Source organism: Pristiophorus japonicus, chromosome 2 (assembly GCF_044704955.1).
Source record: "Pristiophorus japonicus isolate sPriJap1 chromosome 2, sPriJap1.hap1, whole genome shotgun sequence".
NCBI classification, from domain to species: Eukaryota; Metazoa; Chordata; class Chondrichthyes; family Pristiophoridae; genus Pristiophorus; species Pristiophorus japonicus.
The window spans coordinates 103,226,168-103,246,815 of record NC_091978.1 but is presented as its reverse complement, the minus strand read 5'-3'; the positions used below and the strand labels follow the sequence as shown (position 1 = coordinate 103,246,815).

The following is a 20,648-nucleotide window of genomic DNA, read 5'->3' as shown; positions in this document are numbered from 1 at the left end:
AGTTTTGGCAGATGGAGTCTGGCTACTTTGTGACAAATTTAAAAATGAGCTTTTCTGCTGAGTACTTGATACTGAACTTGAGTTTGTAAATACTGACTGGAGTGATGAAAATGAACTATTTGAACTTTTCATAGATTCACTAGTAGAAAACAGCTTAAATTTTGACATAAAGCCAGAAAACATTTCTACTGATGAGTCTATCAAACACTTTTCACTTTCAGGTCGCTTCACATTTCCACTAGAATCGGCCATTCCAGTAACTGTGCAGCTTGTTACAGGCTCTTGTTTTTTATTTACCAGGTTTTTTAAATAATTTGCTTGGGAACTTTGCAATTCCCAATTTCTCTCTCTTTCTGCACCAATCTTGTCTGAATCATTTTTCATCTCTGAACACAAGTCCTCAGAAGAACTTTTATGTGACTCTTTAACCATATAAACTGAACTGCTTATGAGATCAGTTTTCATTTCACCTTCATCTACAGCGTTAACATGTACAACATTCTCAGCTCCAATACAGTTATCAATGTTGATATAATCTGGTTTCGAACTCTCAACAAAATTAGAGTTGGATATGGTGACATAATCATCTGCCATGACTATATGAGCATCATAATCTTTAAAATGGCACATTACATCAAGTGCATCTTGGCTTTCATTCTGATTTGAACATAGCAAGTCCTCAGCAGCAATAGTGCTTCCATCAGAAACATCATTATCCACTACAGGCTTATTGTTTTCATTGTTTATTACAGAGCTTTCTGAGGATGATAAATTACTATAATTATAACTTGCAACAGTACAGTTTTGCTGCAGAACTGAGGCTATTACGTCCATCTGCTCCATTTCTGTGACACTTCCTACATGGCCTGCAGTTGGTTTATCATTCTGCTTTATATACTTTTCAATCTGCCCCTCAACACTTGGTTTAGAAGGCTCTGGTTTTGTCTTTTTCTCATCAATGAATGCCTTGTCAAAGAAACTAAAAACAGAGCTATTTTCATTTGTTTTTTTCTCAACTGAGGGAGCTGATGAGAAGAAAGTTGGTAATTTGAAGAACCCTTCTGAATTGCTTGCTTGTTTGGTACCAGGCAAGACTGGACCACTATTAGGGACTCGGTTTTGATTTGATGTTTCGTCTGCTGCACTGAAGAAAGAAAATATGCCCTTATTTGTCCCTTGTTGTTTGGAGCTTGAAATATTAGGAAGTTTCCAATCATCTCTTCCAAAGGATAAATTAAAGAGACCCGATTTGGGTTTTTGCTCTACTTTTCTTTCCTCTAGGGGTGAAACAGCTGTATGAGATTTAGCTTGATCCTTATCAGTTTTTTGCAGTCTTGTCATGATATGAGAATGAGGTTTTTCCAAACCAAATTGGTTATTCAAAGTTGTAACAGTAGATTTATTTGTAATATTTGAGGGTACCTTTATATCAGAAAACTCTGCTTTCATAATATGCTGTGCAGATTTTACTTCAGCAAGAGAGGCATATTCAATACATAGTGCAGAGGATTCATTGATCAATGATCTACCATTATTTGGGATGGTTTCATGACCAGGCATCAGAGAAGATGAAACGTTTTTATTTTCTGTTTCACTGACAGCATTTTCCACATTTACAGATTTATTAGTAATATCATGCAATTGTCTTACTTTCATTGTACTAGTTTCATAATCAGTATTCCATTCCCTTAGCGTTTGCTGCTTATGCAAACCTTTTGGCCTTGAAAGTGATGCCTTACTTTTTGAGAATTCCAAAGAAATATTCTCCTGCTGGTTTTTCTGGATTTTATTTTGCATGCTGTTCTGATCGAAAAATGAGGTTTTACTTTCATTTTTAGTTGAGCTCAAAACATCTGGTTGTTGAACTGGACTTGTATCTATTTTAAAGAAGTCTCCAATTGAGCCTAAAAGAGATGAAATGCCTGAAGGCTGTCGTTCTGCATTACTTGGAATAGTCATTGCTCGATCTTTCTCCTCCTTTTTGAGTGCTTTTGTTTTGTCCTCTGCTCCTCCTGACAAATTCAAGTCTGAGGAGCTATGCTCTTCCTTTGATCTGGCTGTTCTAAAAAAGTCAAAGACATTTCGAGTTCCCTCATCAGTTTTTACTTGAGACTGACTTTCTGAAAGGTTAAAAAGTTTTAAAGGGTTTTTAAAGAATGAGTCCTGTGCAGTCATGGTGGAAGTTTCAGGAGCAGCTTGGTGTGACTGAGATGGTATCTCAGTTGGTACAACTTTGACTTGAGGTGTTGCAATAACTGATTTCTGGTTTATCTTGGAAATCCTCTCAGATATTGGCTGCAAACTTGTCTTGATTGTGCCTTGACACAAGTCGTTGTGCTCATCATATGGTAACTGATCATATTTGGGCACCTGCTTAGGCAATTCTTGATTTGTTAGATTGTGGTTCTCATTAACAAAAGTTGGCTGTTCTCCAGCTACATTTGAGTGTGCCTTCCAGTTAGTGGAAACAGATTTCAAGCTTCTTAGCCCAGATGCAAATATGTTACTTGGTGTATGATCTTGTTCAGTAACTAAAGGTTCCACATTCCCTATATTTTGCATTGCTTTATTCACATCGTCATCCAATGGATGAGTTCCACCCATGTCCATTTTAAATGCCTTCTTTGCTGGAATGTCAGATGTTGCATTTGCTGAAGCAGAATTAGAATTATCAGAATTTCCCATGCTTTGTTTCGTAACTAAACCACCCAATGCAGAGAAAAAATGTGAAATCTTTCTAATAGGTGGTTTGTGTTCTTCTTCAGATAGCTCCTTGAATTCAGAGATCTTTTGTTCAGAATATGAAGTATCTGGTAATTTAGCAGAAGAATGAAATCGACTTAAAAGCCCTGTTGAGGTAGGCTGTGACAAAAATTTAGACTGTGATTTTGACATTTCATTTGGTATTGCTGCATCAGTTATAGATTTCTTATGAGTCAAATTACCACTTTGGACTATTCTAAGATCAAAAGCAGTAGCTTGAAGTTCTTCATGCAGATAAACTAGTTGCTGTTCAGACATGAAATCCATCTTAAGCTTTTCCAATTTGCATGTTTTATGCTTTGATGAAAAGTCGAGCGGCTCTTCTCTGTCCCATTCTATCGACTCCTTAAATACTTGTGAAAAAGTACCGAGATGTTTACATATTATCTGTTTATTCTTCTCAAAAACCAGAGAAAGATCAAGAGGTACATCATCAATTTCTGATTCAATTTGTTGTTCTTCATTGTACCAGAATAAGTCTAAATCACTTGAAATGGGCACCTTAAAACCACATACAGAAACCATGTCATTACTGAGCTCTATATCATAATCACCATTCATCTGTTGATAATGTTCCCATTCTTCTTGCTCTTCATCTGTCTCTGGCCTCCATATATACACATATTGGCCACTGCCATCAGTCAGCAAGGAATATATGTATTGATTATCACTATAGGTATAGTAACCATATTCAGCATCATCTGAAGGCCACCATATTCCCTGTTCAAGTAAGGTTAGGCAGTCTTGGTATTCTTGATAATTGCTAATGAAAAATGTGTTTTCTCCGTTACTCAATTCTTGCTGTTCTGTAAAATGGCAAGTAACTGCACTGACAGAAGAGCTTAAATCCATAGGCACTTCCACCAATAAATTCCTTTCATCAGCTTCATCAGGTTCTAACGAATTCCAATATATCTCCAAGTTTCTGCTCATACATACTTCACTTCCTTGGTCAAAATCTTCATGATATGAAAATGGCATATTGGAATCACCTGATTTTACACTAAGATCTAAATAATCAAGTTCCATGCTACTTTCAGTCTTATCTGTAAGTAAATACCTGCACTCCTCAATATTGGCGTCTTTCTCATGAATTGATAAATTTATGACATCATAACGTTCACCTGTCCCACTGTTCCACTCTCCAAACGGAGTCTGGTAAGCATCTTGATTTGTAGTAAAATCATCTAGCCAGAATATATTGGCATCTTCATGTGAGTAATTTTCAGTAGAGTCATTAGTCCTTAATTCCCATTCAAGATTTAAACTACTTAAATCGGTATGACTTTTAAGTGAATGTGACAAGTCTACTGATTTTCTATCATTTATTGGTGATAAATTGTGTACTAGACTATCTCCATATGAATAATTCCAGGGAACCTGGTGTTCCAGTGATCCAGTTGTATCTTGCTTCAATTCCTGCAAACCTTGGGCAATACTTTTGTAGTTTTTTGCTATAGATTGAGCTGGGCAGGTATTCGATATTTCAGGGAAATTATGTTCATTTGGGGATTGTTGTACTTTACTCTTAATTTCTGATGTAAGGAAAGGTTGCCTAAAGGGCCAAAATGATTTTGTCTGTTTATCACAGTTCTCCTTAGGTTTTGATGTTGTGTCTTCATCCCTATTCTCCTTTGATTTAGAAGAAAACTGTTCAAACAAACTGAAAGATGATTTTTCATCAGTCTTTTTTTCTGCCATATTAACAACATTTGTGAAGAGTGAATATAGCTGACCACCTTCATCATGGTTCTCAGTTCTTCCTTTACGAGAACCAGCTTTATTCATCAACTTTAAAAAACTTAAAGGACTCTCATGTTTTGAATTTGTGTCCTCTTGTTTCTTTGTTGACAAATTAAAGAAGCCAGAGAAAAATCTTGACTGGTTACTGTTGTCTTCCTCTTTTTCAGCTGCATGGTTTGGTTTTACAGTCTCACTTTCATCTTGAACCAATGATGGATTTAATGACATATTCAAAGACTTGTCTTTATTACTTTCTCTTTGTTTTTCTGTTCTCACTATTTTATCTGAATAATCTTTGCTGCTAACTTCCTGTTTTAATGTGGATAAATTTTCATTTGAAGTACATTTTAAAAAGCCTGTAAAAAATCCGTGCTCATTGTGAGTCAGTTTATCTGTTTCAGGTACGTCATTCTCCTTTGATGTCACATACGCACATTCCAAAGTAGATTTAGCTACTGTGACACTTGGATCAGAGGAAGATATTGCTGCGTCTGTAAATGTTACTTGTTTATTTAGATCTATTTGTTCAGATGATGTTCCCATAATTTTGTCTTTACTCCCTTTATCTTTCAATTCCGGCTTTGATGTGGATGCATTTTCACTTGAGGAAAATTTAAACAAGCCTGAAAAAAATCCTTGTTGGCTACTGTTCTGTTTTTCTTTTTCAGCATCAGTCTCTTGTTTTGAGTTTGATGAAAATTTTAAAATATCTAAAAACATACTTTGTTTACTCTCTTTGTCTTCACCAGATGCTCTAATTTTATCTGACTCTTGTTTATCATTTATTTCTTGTTTTGATACTGATGTTCTCTCATTTACAGGAAATTTTACAGAAAACAGTCTTCCCTCAGATTTTGCTTCCTTTTGATTTTCAGACGAGATGTTTTCAGAAGAAAAGAAGGGAAGTTTCAATTTTTCAACAAGAGAGAAAGTCTGATGATCTTTCGCCCTCTCTTTCTCTTCTCGAACATCCTCTGCAGATCTGTAAAAAGGAAATCGGGACATGCTCCCAGAAGCAATGTGTGTTTCGTTGTCCAATGAAGAAAAAAAAACCTGACTTAATGACTTTTTAAGAGGGTTAAAGAATCCCAAGTTAATTCCAGAGTTATTGGTTGTGTCGGACTTGGGATGTGAAGAAGATTCTATTTTCTGAGAAACTTTCACTTTGTTCTCCATTTCATTATTTTGAACATTATGTGATCCCAGAATTTTGGGAGTTTGTTCATCTTTATTTTTCTGTATTACGGGGATTAACGGCTGTATAGTTTCTGACCAGTTATACTCAAATACATAGTCTGTACATTTATCTGGAGTAACTTGTTTTTGCTGTTCATCAATATTACTTAAATAGCTGTTCTGCTGCTGCAAATTACCATCAAAATTATTTTGTGAACTATTCCGAATTTCATCAAAGTGAAGACATTTTTCATATATTTGTGAAGCATTTTTTTCTTCGCCATTTGAATTTATATTTTTATTAGAAACAACATTTTTACTCTCGGGTTCAGAAGTTTGATGTTTTCTATTCTGCTCACTGTCCTTCTGAGAATCATCTGACAAATCTTTCTCCACAAAAAGCTTTAAAGGATTCAGTTTTTCCAGCAATGTGTCCACAACAGTGTTTTGCGATAATGATGATTCAGTTGTCGTAGAAATATTTTCATCCTGTGTCTTGTTCTGTATAAATGGAAGTACAGGCATGTCCTCTGTTGCATTAAATGCATTATGGGAAGCAGATTCTTTGCTATCAGAAGACTGGAATGGAAATTTGGATAGCAAAGTAACAGTTCTTTCTGGTTCATCTTTCATGGGATCATGTGCTGTTGAACTATTGGTCATAGGCTTCAGAGAAAATAAGTTTGGGAGACCAGCTTCTGGACTTTCGGAAGTAACAGAAGATATTTTTTCCACAGATGACTGCTGCTTTTTACCCACTCCTACGTTCTCACCTATTGAGCTGAACAGAGACTGCATGGTATTCTTCACTCCAGTCAGATCTGGAATGGAGTCAAATTTTTGATTGCTATACTCACTATTACTTTCTATATCAGACTGCTTCAGCCTTTTTTGTTCTTCTTGTCCTTGTGCATGGCAACATCCAGCTTTATCTTCACAAATGCATATACTGAGGCTCACTCTCGCGTCTTGAGATTTTCTGAAGGTTTTGTTCTGTGTTTTTGGAAGTGACCCAAACTTACTAATTTCCTCTTCTTTCTCTGCTAAGTACTCAGACACAGATGCCACCAGACATTGCAGTTCATCCATTGCATCAACAAAATCTTCATTTATTTCCTCACTTTGAGATGAATGCTGCTTCCTTCTAGATTGGTTGAATCCGTCATCAACTTCGTCATCATAGCTGAGTTTTAGCTGGTATAGGTTCTGAGGGACATGTGAAATAGCCAAGTCATGTTCCCTGTAGTTAATAAAAGTTTCGCCACTTTCATTCCATGACTGCGCAGGTAACAAAGCCTCTTGTTCATCATCAGATTCAAGCGAGCAACAAAGTTCATCAGAATCACTGCTGTCATACACACCACAAATGTCAGGTAACATTCTTTTCTTCAATGTCTGTTCATTATATGTTTCTTCCAGGCATTCTTCTACATCTATCATGTCTTCGGGGTCATTTTTGAATGACTCAGTTTCTCTCCACGTGTTACTTTTTACCTTGGCTTGCCACTTATACGGTTTGTCTGCTGTTGCTATGTCTTGGCTATAAAGCAAAGGGTCATTCTGATTCCATTTTGGTTTTTTAGATTTTATTTCTGACATTGTGCTAGAAAGACCACTAATATTCCCTCCCCCAGTGGTATATTTATCTAAACTATTTGAATAGTTTTGCCTTTTCACATCCCTGTCTTCTAAACTATTGTGTCTGCATTTCTTTTTTCTCCTCCTATCTATTGTATTATATTCTTCTGGATAACGAGGGTATGGTAGAATGTTTGATTTTCCATTCATAAGCTGATTGTACCTCAACATTTTCTGGTTTACCCCATCTGTATATTCATTGTATTCATGTTTTTTTCTTACTGTAAACTTTTCCTTTGGGGTTTCTTCTTGCCAGTTTTTCTGTCTTTCCACCAAAAATGTGTCATTGAGCTGCTTCCCTAACGTCTCATATTTACTTTCCCACCAGTCTTCTTCTCCAGCACCAGAATCCACGGGTATGATCCTGACTTTTCCTTTAAGTGGTAAGGAGCTCCGACTTGTAAGGAACAAGGCATGTATAATTGGATAACAGAAGGTTTTGGAAACAAGTAGCAGGGGATAGGATAAAAAAAAAAAAGAATAATTTTGAAAACATCTCAAGTCAATGGAATACTGAGAAAACATAAGACAGATCAGAAAATAAACGATGTTTAAAAACTCAAAAGAAGAAAAGAAATAGAGATTATGTTTTGCTCAAATTCATAAATGCAGTTGTGCTAGCTTTATTTATCATAATTTTTAAAAATGAGTTTTATCCCAAACATTGACATGACATATATGAAAACATTAAAAACATGCAAACAGTTGTGCCAATGCCTTCTTCATAGCACCACAGTACACCATCACACGGCAACATCAAGGCTGTAAAGGAGAACAGAACCCACCTATCCGACAGATCTAGAGACTGCCTACTTTCGAGGGAGTACTGGCGGCTGGTTAGCTGACTAGACTCAGATGCAGACTCTAGATCACTACGACCATTTGCAGCAGAATCTATGCTATCATATCGTCTGGGAGGGAAAATGAATGACAGAGTGGGAAACAGGAGGATACATAATTATTTACTGTGCACTGCACTTCATTTCAGACCCCACATCGGTTAATGTTTATGTCAATGGCATACAAATTAAACAAAAAGCCCCACTGGTATTGCTACTGAAATGCATTGTTCGAATGATGCCTCAAGATCATATAAATCTAACAGCATGTCGCACCTCGGGTGATTTCTTTTTTCTAAACGTTACAGTTCATTGCTTACAATGAACATACTTATTATATAAATTATGTACCCTGTTAACAATGATTATTAATATAAAACTGCAAAACACTGCAGTTAGGAAAAACACCTGAAATTGATTTACTTTCACATTGTATGGCGTGATTCCTTAGTAGATATATAAATACTTCTGTCACTTCTATTTTTTCTTTCAGATACTTTGATTTTAATGCAATATCTCAAAAGTCATCAAGGTTCAACAGCAAAATCACTCAAGCATAACTGAAATGTTTCAGCATCCCAATCCAAAATGGAATTTTACATCAGCCTACAAGTAACTAGACTTATAGTTCTTATTTAACATATGTCATACACTAGTTGAAAACAGAAACTTATATACATACACTCTTACATAATTTACATTGTTGGCTCTTTGCAACAAAGCTTGACATTTCATTTTCCAATAAATACGTAGCACTATTCCAGAGTTAAGACTTCAAACAAATTTGTTCCACTGCTTCAGGTCTCTCCAATTTTAGTTACAGATTTTGAAACAAAAAAACACAATACTTTCTCAATTATCTTCATCTTCAGCAGCTAACCAGAGAAGTTGGCAGAACATACTTACACATATTTGGGTAATTAAAACATAAAAGAAGAAAAATAGGAATAAGAGGCTTTTAGAAAGTGGCATTTTGGGACCAAAAAAAGAACAATTTTTATAAAGTCACAGTAGAAGATTCACTTTTCCCTTTTAGAAAATTCAAATCTTAGGTCCCCCTTAATTGTTCAGTGGTTAAATGCAACTTATGGAAGTTCATGAACCCGTTCAATCTCTGGCATTTTATGGCAGAACAATTGATCTCATTCTGGGCAACAGAAGTGACAGCACAATTGCCCTGAATATCCCTGGTGTAGGAATGGGGAAAGTAATCCAAGGTTCCTGCTCTTTATTATTTATCTGATGACTTCTACAGGAAGGTACATGTGTGGCTATCAGGGTGAGGAGAGGATTTCTGTCAGCATCATAGAATCATAGAAACTCGCAGCACAGAAGGAGGCTATATTTGATGAATGAGCTAAGAGCGGATGAATGACTGCTCTCATTTGTTTCTTCTGATCTTATCTGTGATCTCTTGACACCCCACCATATCTACCAAGTTCTAACACTGACTGCATAGGTTTACAAATAAAGAACAGATTTTGGTCAAAGGACTAAAGACAATACGAGATAAGTAGAAAAATATTTCTCAAAAAAGCCTATCAACATTATTGTAAAATTCGCAACCATAAAGCAACAAGTTGCATTTATACAACATCTGTAATGTGGCAAAAAGTCTCAAGGCACTTCAGAGAAGCATAAAGCAAAATGGACACCAAGTCAAAAGAGGAGATATTACAAGAGGTGACCAAAAGCTTGATCAAAAAGGTGAGGTATAATGAGATTCTTAAAAAGGAGGTGAAAAAACAGAGGGTTTTAGGGAGGGAATTCCAGAATGAGAGGCCTAGATAGCTGAAGGCACAGCCATCAATGGTGTGACAATGAGAAAGGGGGATGCACAAGAGGCCAAAAGTCAGATAAACATTTCGGGGAGTGGGAGGTTGTAGCATTAGAGGAGGCTATATATATGCAAGGATTTAAACACTAGGATAGAGCTTTAAACTTGAAACATTAGTGGACCGGAAGCCAATATAGGTCAGTGAGGACTGGGATGATGGGTGAGCAGAACTTGGTGCATGATAGAATCACAGAAATTTACAGCACAGCAGAAGATCATTTGGCCCATCGTGTCCATGCCGGCCGACAAAGAGCTATCCAGTTTAATCCTACTTTCCAGCTTTTGGTTTGTAGCCTCATAGGTTACGGCACTTCTAGTGCCTATCCAAGTACTTTTTAAATGTTATGAGGGTTTCTGCCTCTACCACCCTTTGAGGCAGTGAGTTCCAGACCACCACCTCCCTCTGGATGAAAAAAATCTCCTCAAATCCCCTCGAAACCCCCAACCACTTACTTTAAATCTATGCCCCCTGGTTGTTGACCATTCTGCAAAGGGGAATCGGTACTTCCCATCCACTCTATTTACGTCCCTCATAATTTTATACGCCTCAGTTAGGTCTCCCCTCAGCCTCATCGGCTCCAAAGAAAACAACCCCAGCCTATCCAATCCTTCCTCAGCTAAAATTCTGCAGGTCAGGCAACATCCTCCTAAATCTCCCCTGTACCCTCTCTAGTGCAATCACATCTTTCCTGGAATGTGGTGACCAGAACTACACGCAGTACTCTAGCTGTGGCCTAACTTGTGTTTTATACAGTTCAAGCATAACCTCCGTGCTCTCATATTCCATATACCTTCTTAACCACCTTATCTACCTGGCCTGCTACCTTCAGGGATCTGTAGACATGCACTCCAAGGTCTCTCTGTTCCTCCACACTTCTCAGAGTCCTACCATTTATTGTGTATTCCCTTGCCTTGTTAGCCCTCCCCAAATGAATTACCTCACACTTCTCCGGATTGAATTCTATTTGCACACCTGACCAGTCCATTAATATCTTCCTGCTTTCTTCTTCATTATCAACCACACAACCAATTTTTGTATCATCTGAAAACTTCATCATACCCGTTAAAAGGTTGGTTGGAGATGGGGCAGTAGTGGTTGAGCATGATTATGGGCGGGGAGGAAAGGTGATGATGGCAGTTTTGAAGGGAGTTGGAAGAGAGGAAACCATTTACAATGTCAGCTAACATGGGTGCCAATGAAGGAAATTGGGTGATCAGCAGTGAAGTGGGAATGGGGTTAAGGAAACAGGAGTTGGGTCTCATGGATGAGATGTGCTTGGTAGGGCAATGGGAAAGAAACTAAGAAGTGACAGGTGTTGAGGGCTGTGATAAGAAGAACCTGGGGAGGTTTGGCTTGGTGAGCAAGGGAAATAGGGAAAAAAGAACCAGAGGCTACTGAAATGGTTGGCCCTAGTCTTGGTGACAAAGTAATCTATGAACTCCTCACACTTGGATGATAACGTAGGGGAGAGGGGTTTAAGGAGATGGTTGGTTGTGCAGAAAAGAATGTTGGGGTTATCTTTGCTCTGCAGAATGATCCTAGAACAATGGATGGTTTTGCCAGGAGAGGGAAGGCCACAAGAGATCAATATGGACTATCCAGAACTGGCAATGTATGATTAAGGCAGTTGTGCACCCCTTGGGCTTGAGGGAGTGACCAGGATGGGGGACAATGAAGACTTTGCTGAGGACAAGGAAATCAGAGGTGGAGTTGAGGGAATGGTTGAGCTAATCAACAGCCGCAGAGGAATTGTGGCAAGGGAAGGGGGGATGGGGAGGGCTGGGGGTGCAGTCAAAGGGTAGGGAATTGGTCATTTGAAAATTCGATTGTTAGGGACTTGAGGAAATAATTGCAATTTAAGTCTAATGAAGTTATTTTTTTTTAATTTTCTGTACAAGCATAGCATATCTGATTGCTAGCTGCATGGTGTACTCATTTCAAAACGCAACATAAATATCACAAACAGAAATGCTACCTTTCCAAATTGGACTACGTACCTCATTCCTTTCTTTTCCCGGTAATCTAGTTCATAGCTTTGGATTGAGTCAGCATAGGAGTCCCGTGATCCTCCTTGGAGCTGCAGCCGTGATTGAACTGGGAACTGATGAACAGATGCATTGGGTTGGGAGGTGGTATGATAGGGAGGTGGAATGCTGTTACTGGTCTCACTACGATAATCACTGTCTCTATCATCAACAGCACTGTCCGGATCTTCAAATGCTGAAAAGAAAAAGGAAAACATTCACACCAATTGTCTGTAATATGCTTAGTTAGATTAGGGTGCAGTATTTTAGGTTTTGTTTTGAAAAATGATTTTAGTCATACTCCACAAGGTAAGTAGAATCAAACAGGCAACATGAAAAATATCTTTAGGCCAAAGTACCATCTTCAGCCTTGTGGATTTTTAAAAAAAGTTAAACTAAAAAAAATATATATTTTATAGTAAATATTTTGTAATAAGAACATAAGAAATAGGAACAGGAGTAGGCCATACAGCCCCTCGAGCCTGCTCCGCCATTCAATTAAGATCATGGCTGATTTGGTCATGGACTCAGCTCCACTTCCCCACCCGCTCCCCATAACCCCTTATCACTTTATCATTTAAGAAACTGTCTATTTCTGTCTTAAATTTATTCAATGTCCCAGCTTATACAGCTCTCTGAGGCAGCGAATTCCATAGATTTACAACCCTCAGAGAAGAACTTTCTCCTCATCTCTGTTTTAAATGGGCAGCCCCTTATTCTAAGATCATGCCCTCTAGTTCTAGTCTCCACCATCAGTGGAAACATTCTCTCTGCATCCACCTTGTCAAGCCCCCTCAAAATCTTATATATTTCGATAAGATCACCTCTGATTCTTCTGAATTCCAATGAGTAGAGGCCCAACCATTTGCAGTTTTCCAACCTGCTGGGTCCTCCAGGGAATTTTGGTAAATTACAACCAATGCATCCACAATCCCTGCCGCTCCTTCTCTTAAGACCCTAGGACGCAAGCCATCAGGTCCAGGGGATTTATCTGCCTTTAGTCCCATTATCTTACTGAGTACCACCTCCTTTGTGATTGTGATTGTGTTTGTGTTAAGTTCCTCCCCCCCCTTGGCTATCCACTGTTGGAATATTGTTAGTATCCTCTACCGTAAAGACTGATACAAAATATCTGTTAAGAGTTTCTGCCTTCTCCATGTTCCCCATTACTAATTCCTCGGTCTCGTCTTCTAAGGGACCAACATTTACTTTAGCCACTCTTTTCCTTTTTATATACCTATAGAAACTCTTGCTCTCTGTTTTTATATTTTGTGCTAGTTTACTTTCATCGTCTATCTTCCCTTTCTTAATCATTTTTTTTAGTCGTTCTTTGCTGGCTTTTAAAAGCTTCCCAGTCTTCTGTCCTCCCACTAGTTTTGGCCACTTTGTATGCCCTTGTTTTTAATTGGATACCGTCCTTAATTTCCTTAGTTAGCCACAGATGGCTATCTTTTCTCTTACACCCTTTCCTCTTCACTGGAATATATTTGTCTTGTGAAATATCTCCTTAAATGTACACCACTGTTCATCAACCGTCCTACACTTTAATCTATTTTCCCAGTCCACTTTACCCAATTCTGCCCTCATACCTTCATAGTCTCCTTTACTTAGGCTTAGTACATTGGTTAGAGATCCAACTTTCTCACCCTCCATCTGGATTTGAAATTCAATCATGCTATGATCACTCATTCCAAGGGGATCCTTTATTAGGAGATTGTTTATTAATCCTGTCTCATTACACAGGACCAGATCTAAGATAGCCTGCCACTTGGTTGGTTCTGTTACATACTGCTCAAGGAACCCATCCCTTATGCACTCAATTAACTCCTCCTCAAGTCTACCCTGACCAATTTGATTTGTCCAATCAATATGGAGGTTAAAATCACCCATGATTATTGCTGTTCCCTTTTTACAAGCCCCCATTATTTCCTGGTTTATGCTCCGATCAACAGAGTTAGGGGGCCTTATAGACTATGCCCACAGTGACTTTTTCCCCTCATTGTTCCTTATCTCCACCCAAACTATTTCAACACCCTTATCATTTGAGCCAATATAATTTCTTACTATTGCAGTGATTCCATCCTTTGTCAATTGAGCTATCCCACCTCCTTTTCCTTTCTGTCTGTCCTTCCGGATTGTCAAGTACGCCCTGAATATTTAATTCCCAGTCCTGGTCACCTTGCAACCATGTCTCTGTAATGGCTATCAGATCAGACCCATTTGTCTCAATTTGTGCTGTCAACTCACCTATTTTGTAACAAATGCTACGTACATTTCGACAAAGTGCCTTTAAGTTTGTTTTTTTACCTTTTTTCCTGCTCGTTTCCTCTCTCCTTCAAACTCACTTTCTTTATTTTTGCTTTCTAATTCCAGCTTTACTCCCCTCCCTACTAAATCTATTTTCAGGTTCCCATCCCCTGCCAAGCTAGTTTAAACCCTCCCCAACAGCACTAGCAAACCCCCGCTGCGAGGATATTGGTCCCGGCTCTGCACACCATAAGAACGAGCTGATGCATTTTAATTTTCCCTTACACTAAACTGTTTAATTACATAGAAAGCATGCGTTTCAATTTAAATTTCAAATTATCGTTCTTTCTGGCACTATGATGTGCAGATATCAAGAAAAATTGTATCTTTGAGAAGGTTCATGCATGCTCTGTTTGATAAATATTCATGCATACAGTGGGCATTTTTTTGTTTTGTCATTCTTATAATGCAATACTAATAAAAAGAAAACAAATATATAAATGATTGCACGTCACGCACATGACACAGACAAAGAAAGAAAACTATGCAGACAAAGACTACATGAGGAAAAAGAATAAGACTAACATAATCATACAATGAGGGATGTACGTATCCCCTATATGCATGAATACTCCAGATCTCTCCAGTTGGAGCATGCTAAAGTAGGAGCCAAGGTACTTGTGAGTAATAAATCATTACATACTTTGTTGCTCTCCCCATCCGAAATAACTCCAATTGCCTGGTGGATGCAAACGTTGGCAAAGAAGGGGAAAAAGAAGACTTCAGCAAACCATGGGGAATAACTGATGTGGTTTTGTTGTAGATAGAAATCTCAATATCTTTACACCTTGCTCATAATAATGATGCAAAACAATATGGCATTAAGAAAAGAAAGCTTTTGTGGATCACTATAGCCTAGAAATTGTGAGCAATATTATCATTCAGGCATTTAATGCAATCATATAAAACTCCTTTCTATACTATTTTAATAGAGGTGCTACCAGTTTACTTTTAATAAGTTAATACCTCTCTTAAAATGATGGAGAGACATTCATAAGGTAACATTTATTCATGGTCATTTCTAGGCTTATGTCCTTGGATGTACATGTATTGATTATATATAAAAATACTACATGGTTGCTCATTAAATTTCAATTTCCCGGACAAAACTGTACAGACCTAAAATAATACATCCTCCTAAATCCTATTTAATTTCATTAAGAAACATTGTTGCATTAATATTCTGCTCTGCATGGTGACAGAATTTCTGCCTGAAGTTTTTCCAAATTGCAAGTTCCACATGCTTCCTCACAGATTGCAAGGCACAGGACAGAAGCAAAAAACAATGAAAGATTCACTCCAAGCCATCCTTACATGGCCCCCTGAGGTTGGTTCTAAAATATCAGCAGCAGAGTCCGACGCACAGGCTGTACATGGTATTTATTGCACAGGGACCTAAAGAAAGGGGAAATAACAAGATAAAATCTCTCATTTTTAGAGATAAAGTTTTAATTCTATCTGAATCTGTAAGCATCCTTGTTTCAATTGAGAAATTTAGGTGCAGGGCCAGGGGAACAATTGGGATAGATGTCATGAATCAAAATAACGTGGCTCAATGAAACCGGTTTAGGCTTTAAAAGGCTGTAGCTGGTAGAGAGCAAGAGAAAGCTGAGGGGTTTAAGGAATTCCATAGTTTTAAAGGTTAGCAAAAGATGGATGGGGAAGATGATGTTGCAACAAGTTTTTTTAAACACAATGAGGATGCAGGGAGGAGGAACATTATCATAGAATAGTGCAGCACAGAAGGAGGCTATTCGGCCCATCGAGTCTGCACCAGTTCTTTCACAGAGTAATTCAGTTAGTCTCATTCCCCATATCCTTGCAACTTTTTCTTCTTCAAGTATTTCTCCAATTCTCTTTTGAAGGCTACTATTGAATCTGTGTCCACCACCCTATCGTGCAGTGCATTCCAAATCCCAACTACAAGTTGTGCAAAAAGGTTTTTCCTTGTGACGCTGTTGGTTCTTTTGCCAGAAATGCGAGGTTATACCCATCAGGAAAGGATGAACAGGCTGGGTCTCTTTTTGCTTGAAAAAAGGCTGAGGGATGACCTAATTGGGGAAAAAGTTCGTTTGCAGGTGCAGCAGGTAATCAGGAAGGCGAATGGAATGTTGGGCTTCATTGCGAGAGGGATGGAGTACAAAAGCAGGGAGGTCCTGCTGCAACTGTATAGGGTATTGGTGAGGCCGCACCTGGAGTACTGCGTGCAGTTTTGGTCACCTTACTTAAGGAAGGATATACTGGCTTTGGAGGGGGTACAGAGACGATTCACTTGGTTGATTCCGGAGATGAGGGGGTTACCTTATGATGATAGATTGAGTAGACTGGGTCTTTACTCGTTGGAGTTCAGAAGGATGAGGGGTGATCTTATAGAAACATTTAAAATCATGAAAGGGATAGACAAGATGGAGGCAGAGAGGTTGTTTCCACTGGTAGGGGAGACTAGAACTAGGGGGCACAGCCTCAAAATACGGCGGAGCCAATTTAAAACCGAGTTGAGAAGGAATTTCTTCTCCCAGAGGGTTGTGAATCTGTGGAATTCTCTGCCCAAGGAAGCAGTTGAGGCTAGCTCATTGAATGTATTCAAGTCACAGATAGATTTTTAACCAATAAGGGAATTAAGGGTTACGGGGAGAGGGCAGGTAAGTGGAGCTGAGTCCACGGCCAGATCAGCCATGATCTTATTGAATGGCGGAGCAGGCTCGAGGGGCTAGATGGCCTACTCTTGTTCCTAATTCTTATGTTCTTATGTTCTTGTGTTCTTATGTTTAAAATTATGAACGGTTTTGATTGTATATACAGAGTGTTTCCACTTGTAGGGAAGAGCATAACTAGAGGCCGTCAATATAAGATAGTCACCAACAAGTCAAATAGGGAATTCAGAAGAAACTTCTTCACCCAGAGAGTGGTGAGAATATGGTATTTGCTACCACAGGAAGTGGTTTAAACAAACAGTATAGATGCATTGAAGGGAAGACTAGATAAGCATATGAGGGAGAAGGGAATAGAGGGTTATGCTGATTAGATAAGGAAAGACAGGAGGATGCTCGAGTGGAGCATAAAGGCTGGCATGGACTGGTTGGGACAAATGGTCTGTTTCTGTGCCATATGTCCTATGTAATTACCTTAAATCTGTGCCCTCTGTTTATCGACTCTTCAGCCACTGGAAACAGTTTTTCTTTATTTACTCTTAACAACCCCAGCTTATCCAGTCTATCACGTAACGAATCCTTCATCCATGGAACCATTCTAGTAAATCTCCTCTGTACGCTCTCTAAAGCTGTCACGTTCTTCCTAAAGTGTGGTGCTTGTAATTGGACAGCATACTCCAGCTGGGGCCGAACTAGTGTTTTATATAGGTTTAGCATAACCTCCAGGCTTTTGTACTCTATGGTCCAGAAATTGGGGCTACTTATCAGAGTTGGCTCTGCAATCCTTGGAAAAAATGGTGGCCGCCGCTGTAGCGCTCTTCCCTGCGCAGGACTCGGCAGCGCCATTTTAGTGAGGGCCTTAGCGTTGCTGATTGCTGCGCTAGCCCTGGAGATGCAAATATGGAAAATGTGACGTCAGTCAGCTTGCAACGCTGCCTTAACGTCACGCTCTGCAAACTTGGACCTTTGTGCTGAGTTTAGCGCAGGGTTCTATGCTCGCTTTGATAAGTGAGCGTGCAGCAAATTGACAGAGACACTTCTTAAAAGGGACACACACATCTTTCAGGTAAGTCTGCATTTAAGCTTTTGGACTGGATTCTTTGGGGCCGAAATTGCCCCTTCCGATAAGGCCTCTGGCCGCCTTAAAGCGGCGGCCATGGGGCGGCGCGGAATGGCCACCGACTTTCCGTGGAGGGGTCGCCATTTTGGAAATTGCCCTTCGTGAGTTTTGGCCTGTTTTCCCACCGCAGTGTGCACGCGCTGACCCCTTACCGACTGGCAGGGACCGCCTCGTGAAATTGCTCCTTCGGAGCAGCCTCGCTGCCGATCGGTGTTCCCACGGTACACTCTCCGCCCTTAAAGGGGAGGGCGCACTGCCGCGGCTGCCATGTTACATTTTTTGTCGGCCGACTGCCAGGTTGGTCCGACAATTATGGCTGCGGGTTTAGCCGGGCCGTCAACAGGGTGCTAGGCTGCTGGCCCAGCTGAAACCCTCCCTGGTGGCCCAGTGTTTGCCACTAAAGTGGCTGCAGAATTCATAATGGCTCTCCCCTTTAACTGAAGGGGAGAGACGTTGTAACGGGCCAGCACAATGACGTCATCAGCGCGGCGCTGATGACGGACAGCCTCGGCTACTCTGCTCCGCCCCCACTTCTGCCCCTCTAGTGACGGCCACTCCGCCCTATCCCCATCTCCGCCCCATCATAATGACAATTCCAACCCGCTCGAAAAAAAAAATCGCTGAATTGCTGAATTTCGACAGTTAGGCTGCCCCAATGCATGGCACGGCCAGAACACATTGAAAACGGTAGATGCGCCTTGTTTCCGGTGGTGGGCAATTTCAGTCTTGCTGCAAAAGAAAGTAGAGGATGTCTCGAAACATCCCCTTTATATTTTATTGTAGCAGTGGCTCGCTGCAGTAGATGTTAAAAGTGTGCAGAGAGTGCTGTTGGACACGTGCAAGGTCCCTGATGATAAAGGAAGGCCTCTGAGAAGACAGAAAATGCAGTAAATACTCAGCAGGTCAGGCAACATCCATGGAGAGAGAAACTGAGTTCATGTCTCAGGTTGAGATGCTGCCTGACCTGCTGAGTATTTCCAGCATATTATGCATTTATTTCAGATTTACAGCATCCGCTCACAGAGGGAAGAGGAAGACGCAGAAGAGGAGGAAGCAGAAGGAAGGATGCAACACAGATAAGCCTTGTTCTGGCTGGGATATCCGAGATGGAAAGATCCGCCTGCGGTACCAGTGACCACAACCCCAATTCCCCTTTCAACATTTGTCCCACACCTTACCTTCCCTCTGTTAATGACCATCACAGTGTCCTCTTGGCCACAATGCTGAAATAAAAGCCAGCACAAAGCAAACTTTCCAATCCAACTTTATACATCTAACCATCCAATAGGACATCAAGAAATCAACTCATCACCCTGATGCATACCCTTAGTGACTGTCTTGTGTGTGCCTTTGCCTATCCAACTGATGTCACACAGTGTTACCTCAGTGGCTGCAGCATGGCTGGTGGAAGGTTGCTGACTTTCAGTGGGGGGAAACACCTTAAATGGCCTTGCAGGTTGACCTTGAGCGGCTGGTGTGTCAAATCGAGTGATGGTATTTCTTCTTCTTCTTAACTCTCCTCTCCCTCTTCTTGGTCAACCAATGATTGGGCAGGCTGCACTTCTTGCATGTGAAATGAGAAAGGCACAAAGGTGTAGTTGTGGTGAGGGGGTGGGAGAGAAAACAAGAGGTGCATGCAAGAAGGAGGATAACATAGGAGGATACCAGCATCTTGTATCCTTTTAGCCCCGCCGCTGTCCAAGGGCTTAGCCATGCCCCTGCCAAGAATAGCCAGCACCGTCTCCTCCAAGGGGGTGAGGTGAAGCTAGGAATGAGAAGTCTGCCTCATGTTTTGGTACAGATTGTTCATAGGTGTATGATTGTGGGGGAGGGGGGAGGAGAGGCGGGGGGTTGGGGTGGGGTGGTTCGGGCATTGAGCTCGTGGTGCAGCTGGTAGCAGACGGCTTTTGAAAATGCATTCATTGACCTTGACCATAGGTCTGAGGTCATGAAGTTTCTTTGGGCATTGGAGCCAGGTCATGGGGGCAACACTCCTATTTTGGAATTCTCTTAAATATTAATTTTTTTCAGGAGGCAGTTGAGCAGTAAGGGCTAAAAATGACATTTTTTAAAGATTTTTATCTTTTTCAATTTAGAAGGCAATTCTCCTTTAAGGGACCACACTGCTCTCTAAAATGACAGCCTTGCTTTAAGAGGAGGCTGTTCATGCTGCAAGTTGCTACAGCCACACAACAATGGGCCTCCTGACAGCACTAATGCCACAAAAATAGCCTTGCACGGTATGGTTAGCACTGGGCTAATGCTAATTATCAACCAGCTGTACTTGACTGGCCTGTCCTGGCTGGCCTCCCACATTCTACACTACATAAACTTGAGATCATCCAAACCTCAGCCGCCCATGTCCTAACTCGCACCACGTCACGATCACCCATCACCCCTGTGCTTTCTGACCTACATTGGCTCCCGGTTAAACAAAGCCTCGATTTCAAAATTCTCATCCTTGTTTACAAATCACTCCACCTCTGTAATCTCTTTCAGCCTCACAACCCCACAAGATGTCTGCGCTCCTCCAATTCTGCCCTTTTGAA

General features: G+C 40.1%; 1 protein-coding gene across 1 annotated transcript in view; it reads right to left on the bottom strand.

The window, feature by feature from the left end:
- The window catches only part of LOC139240107 (protein unc-13 homolog B-like), an 893,314-nt gene that overhangs the window by 289,550 nt on the left and 583,116 nt on the right, over positions 1 to 20,648 (bottom strand). Inside the window, exon 8 of the mRNA XM_070868486.1 lies at positions 11,995 to 12,217. Within this exon, the coding sequence (XP_070724587.1) occupies positions 11,995 to 12,217 (223 nt within the window). The remainder of the gene's footprint in view (positions 1 to 11,994; positions 12,218 to 20,648) is intronic.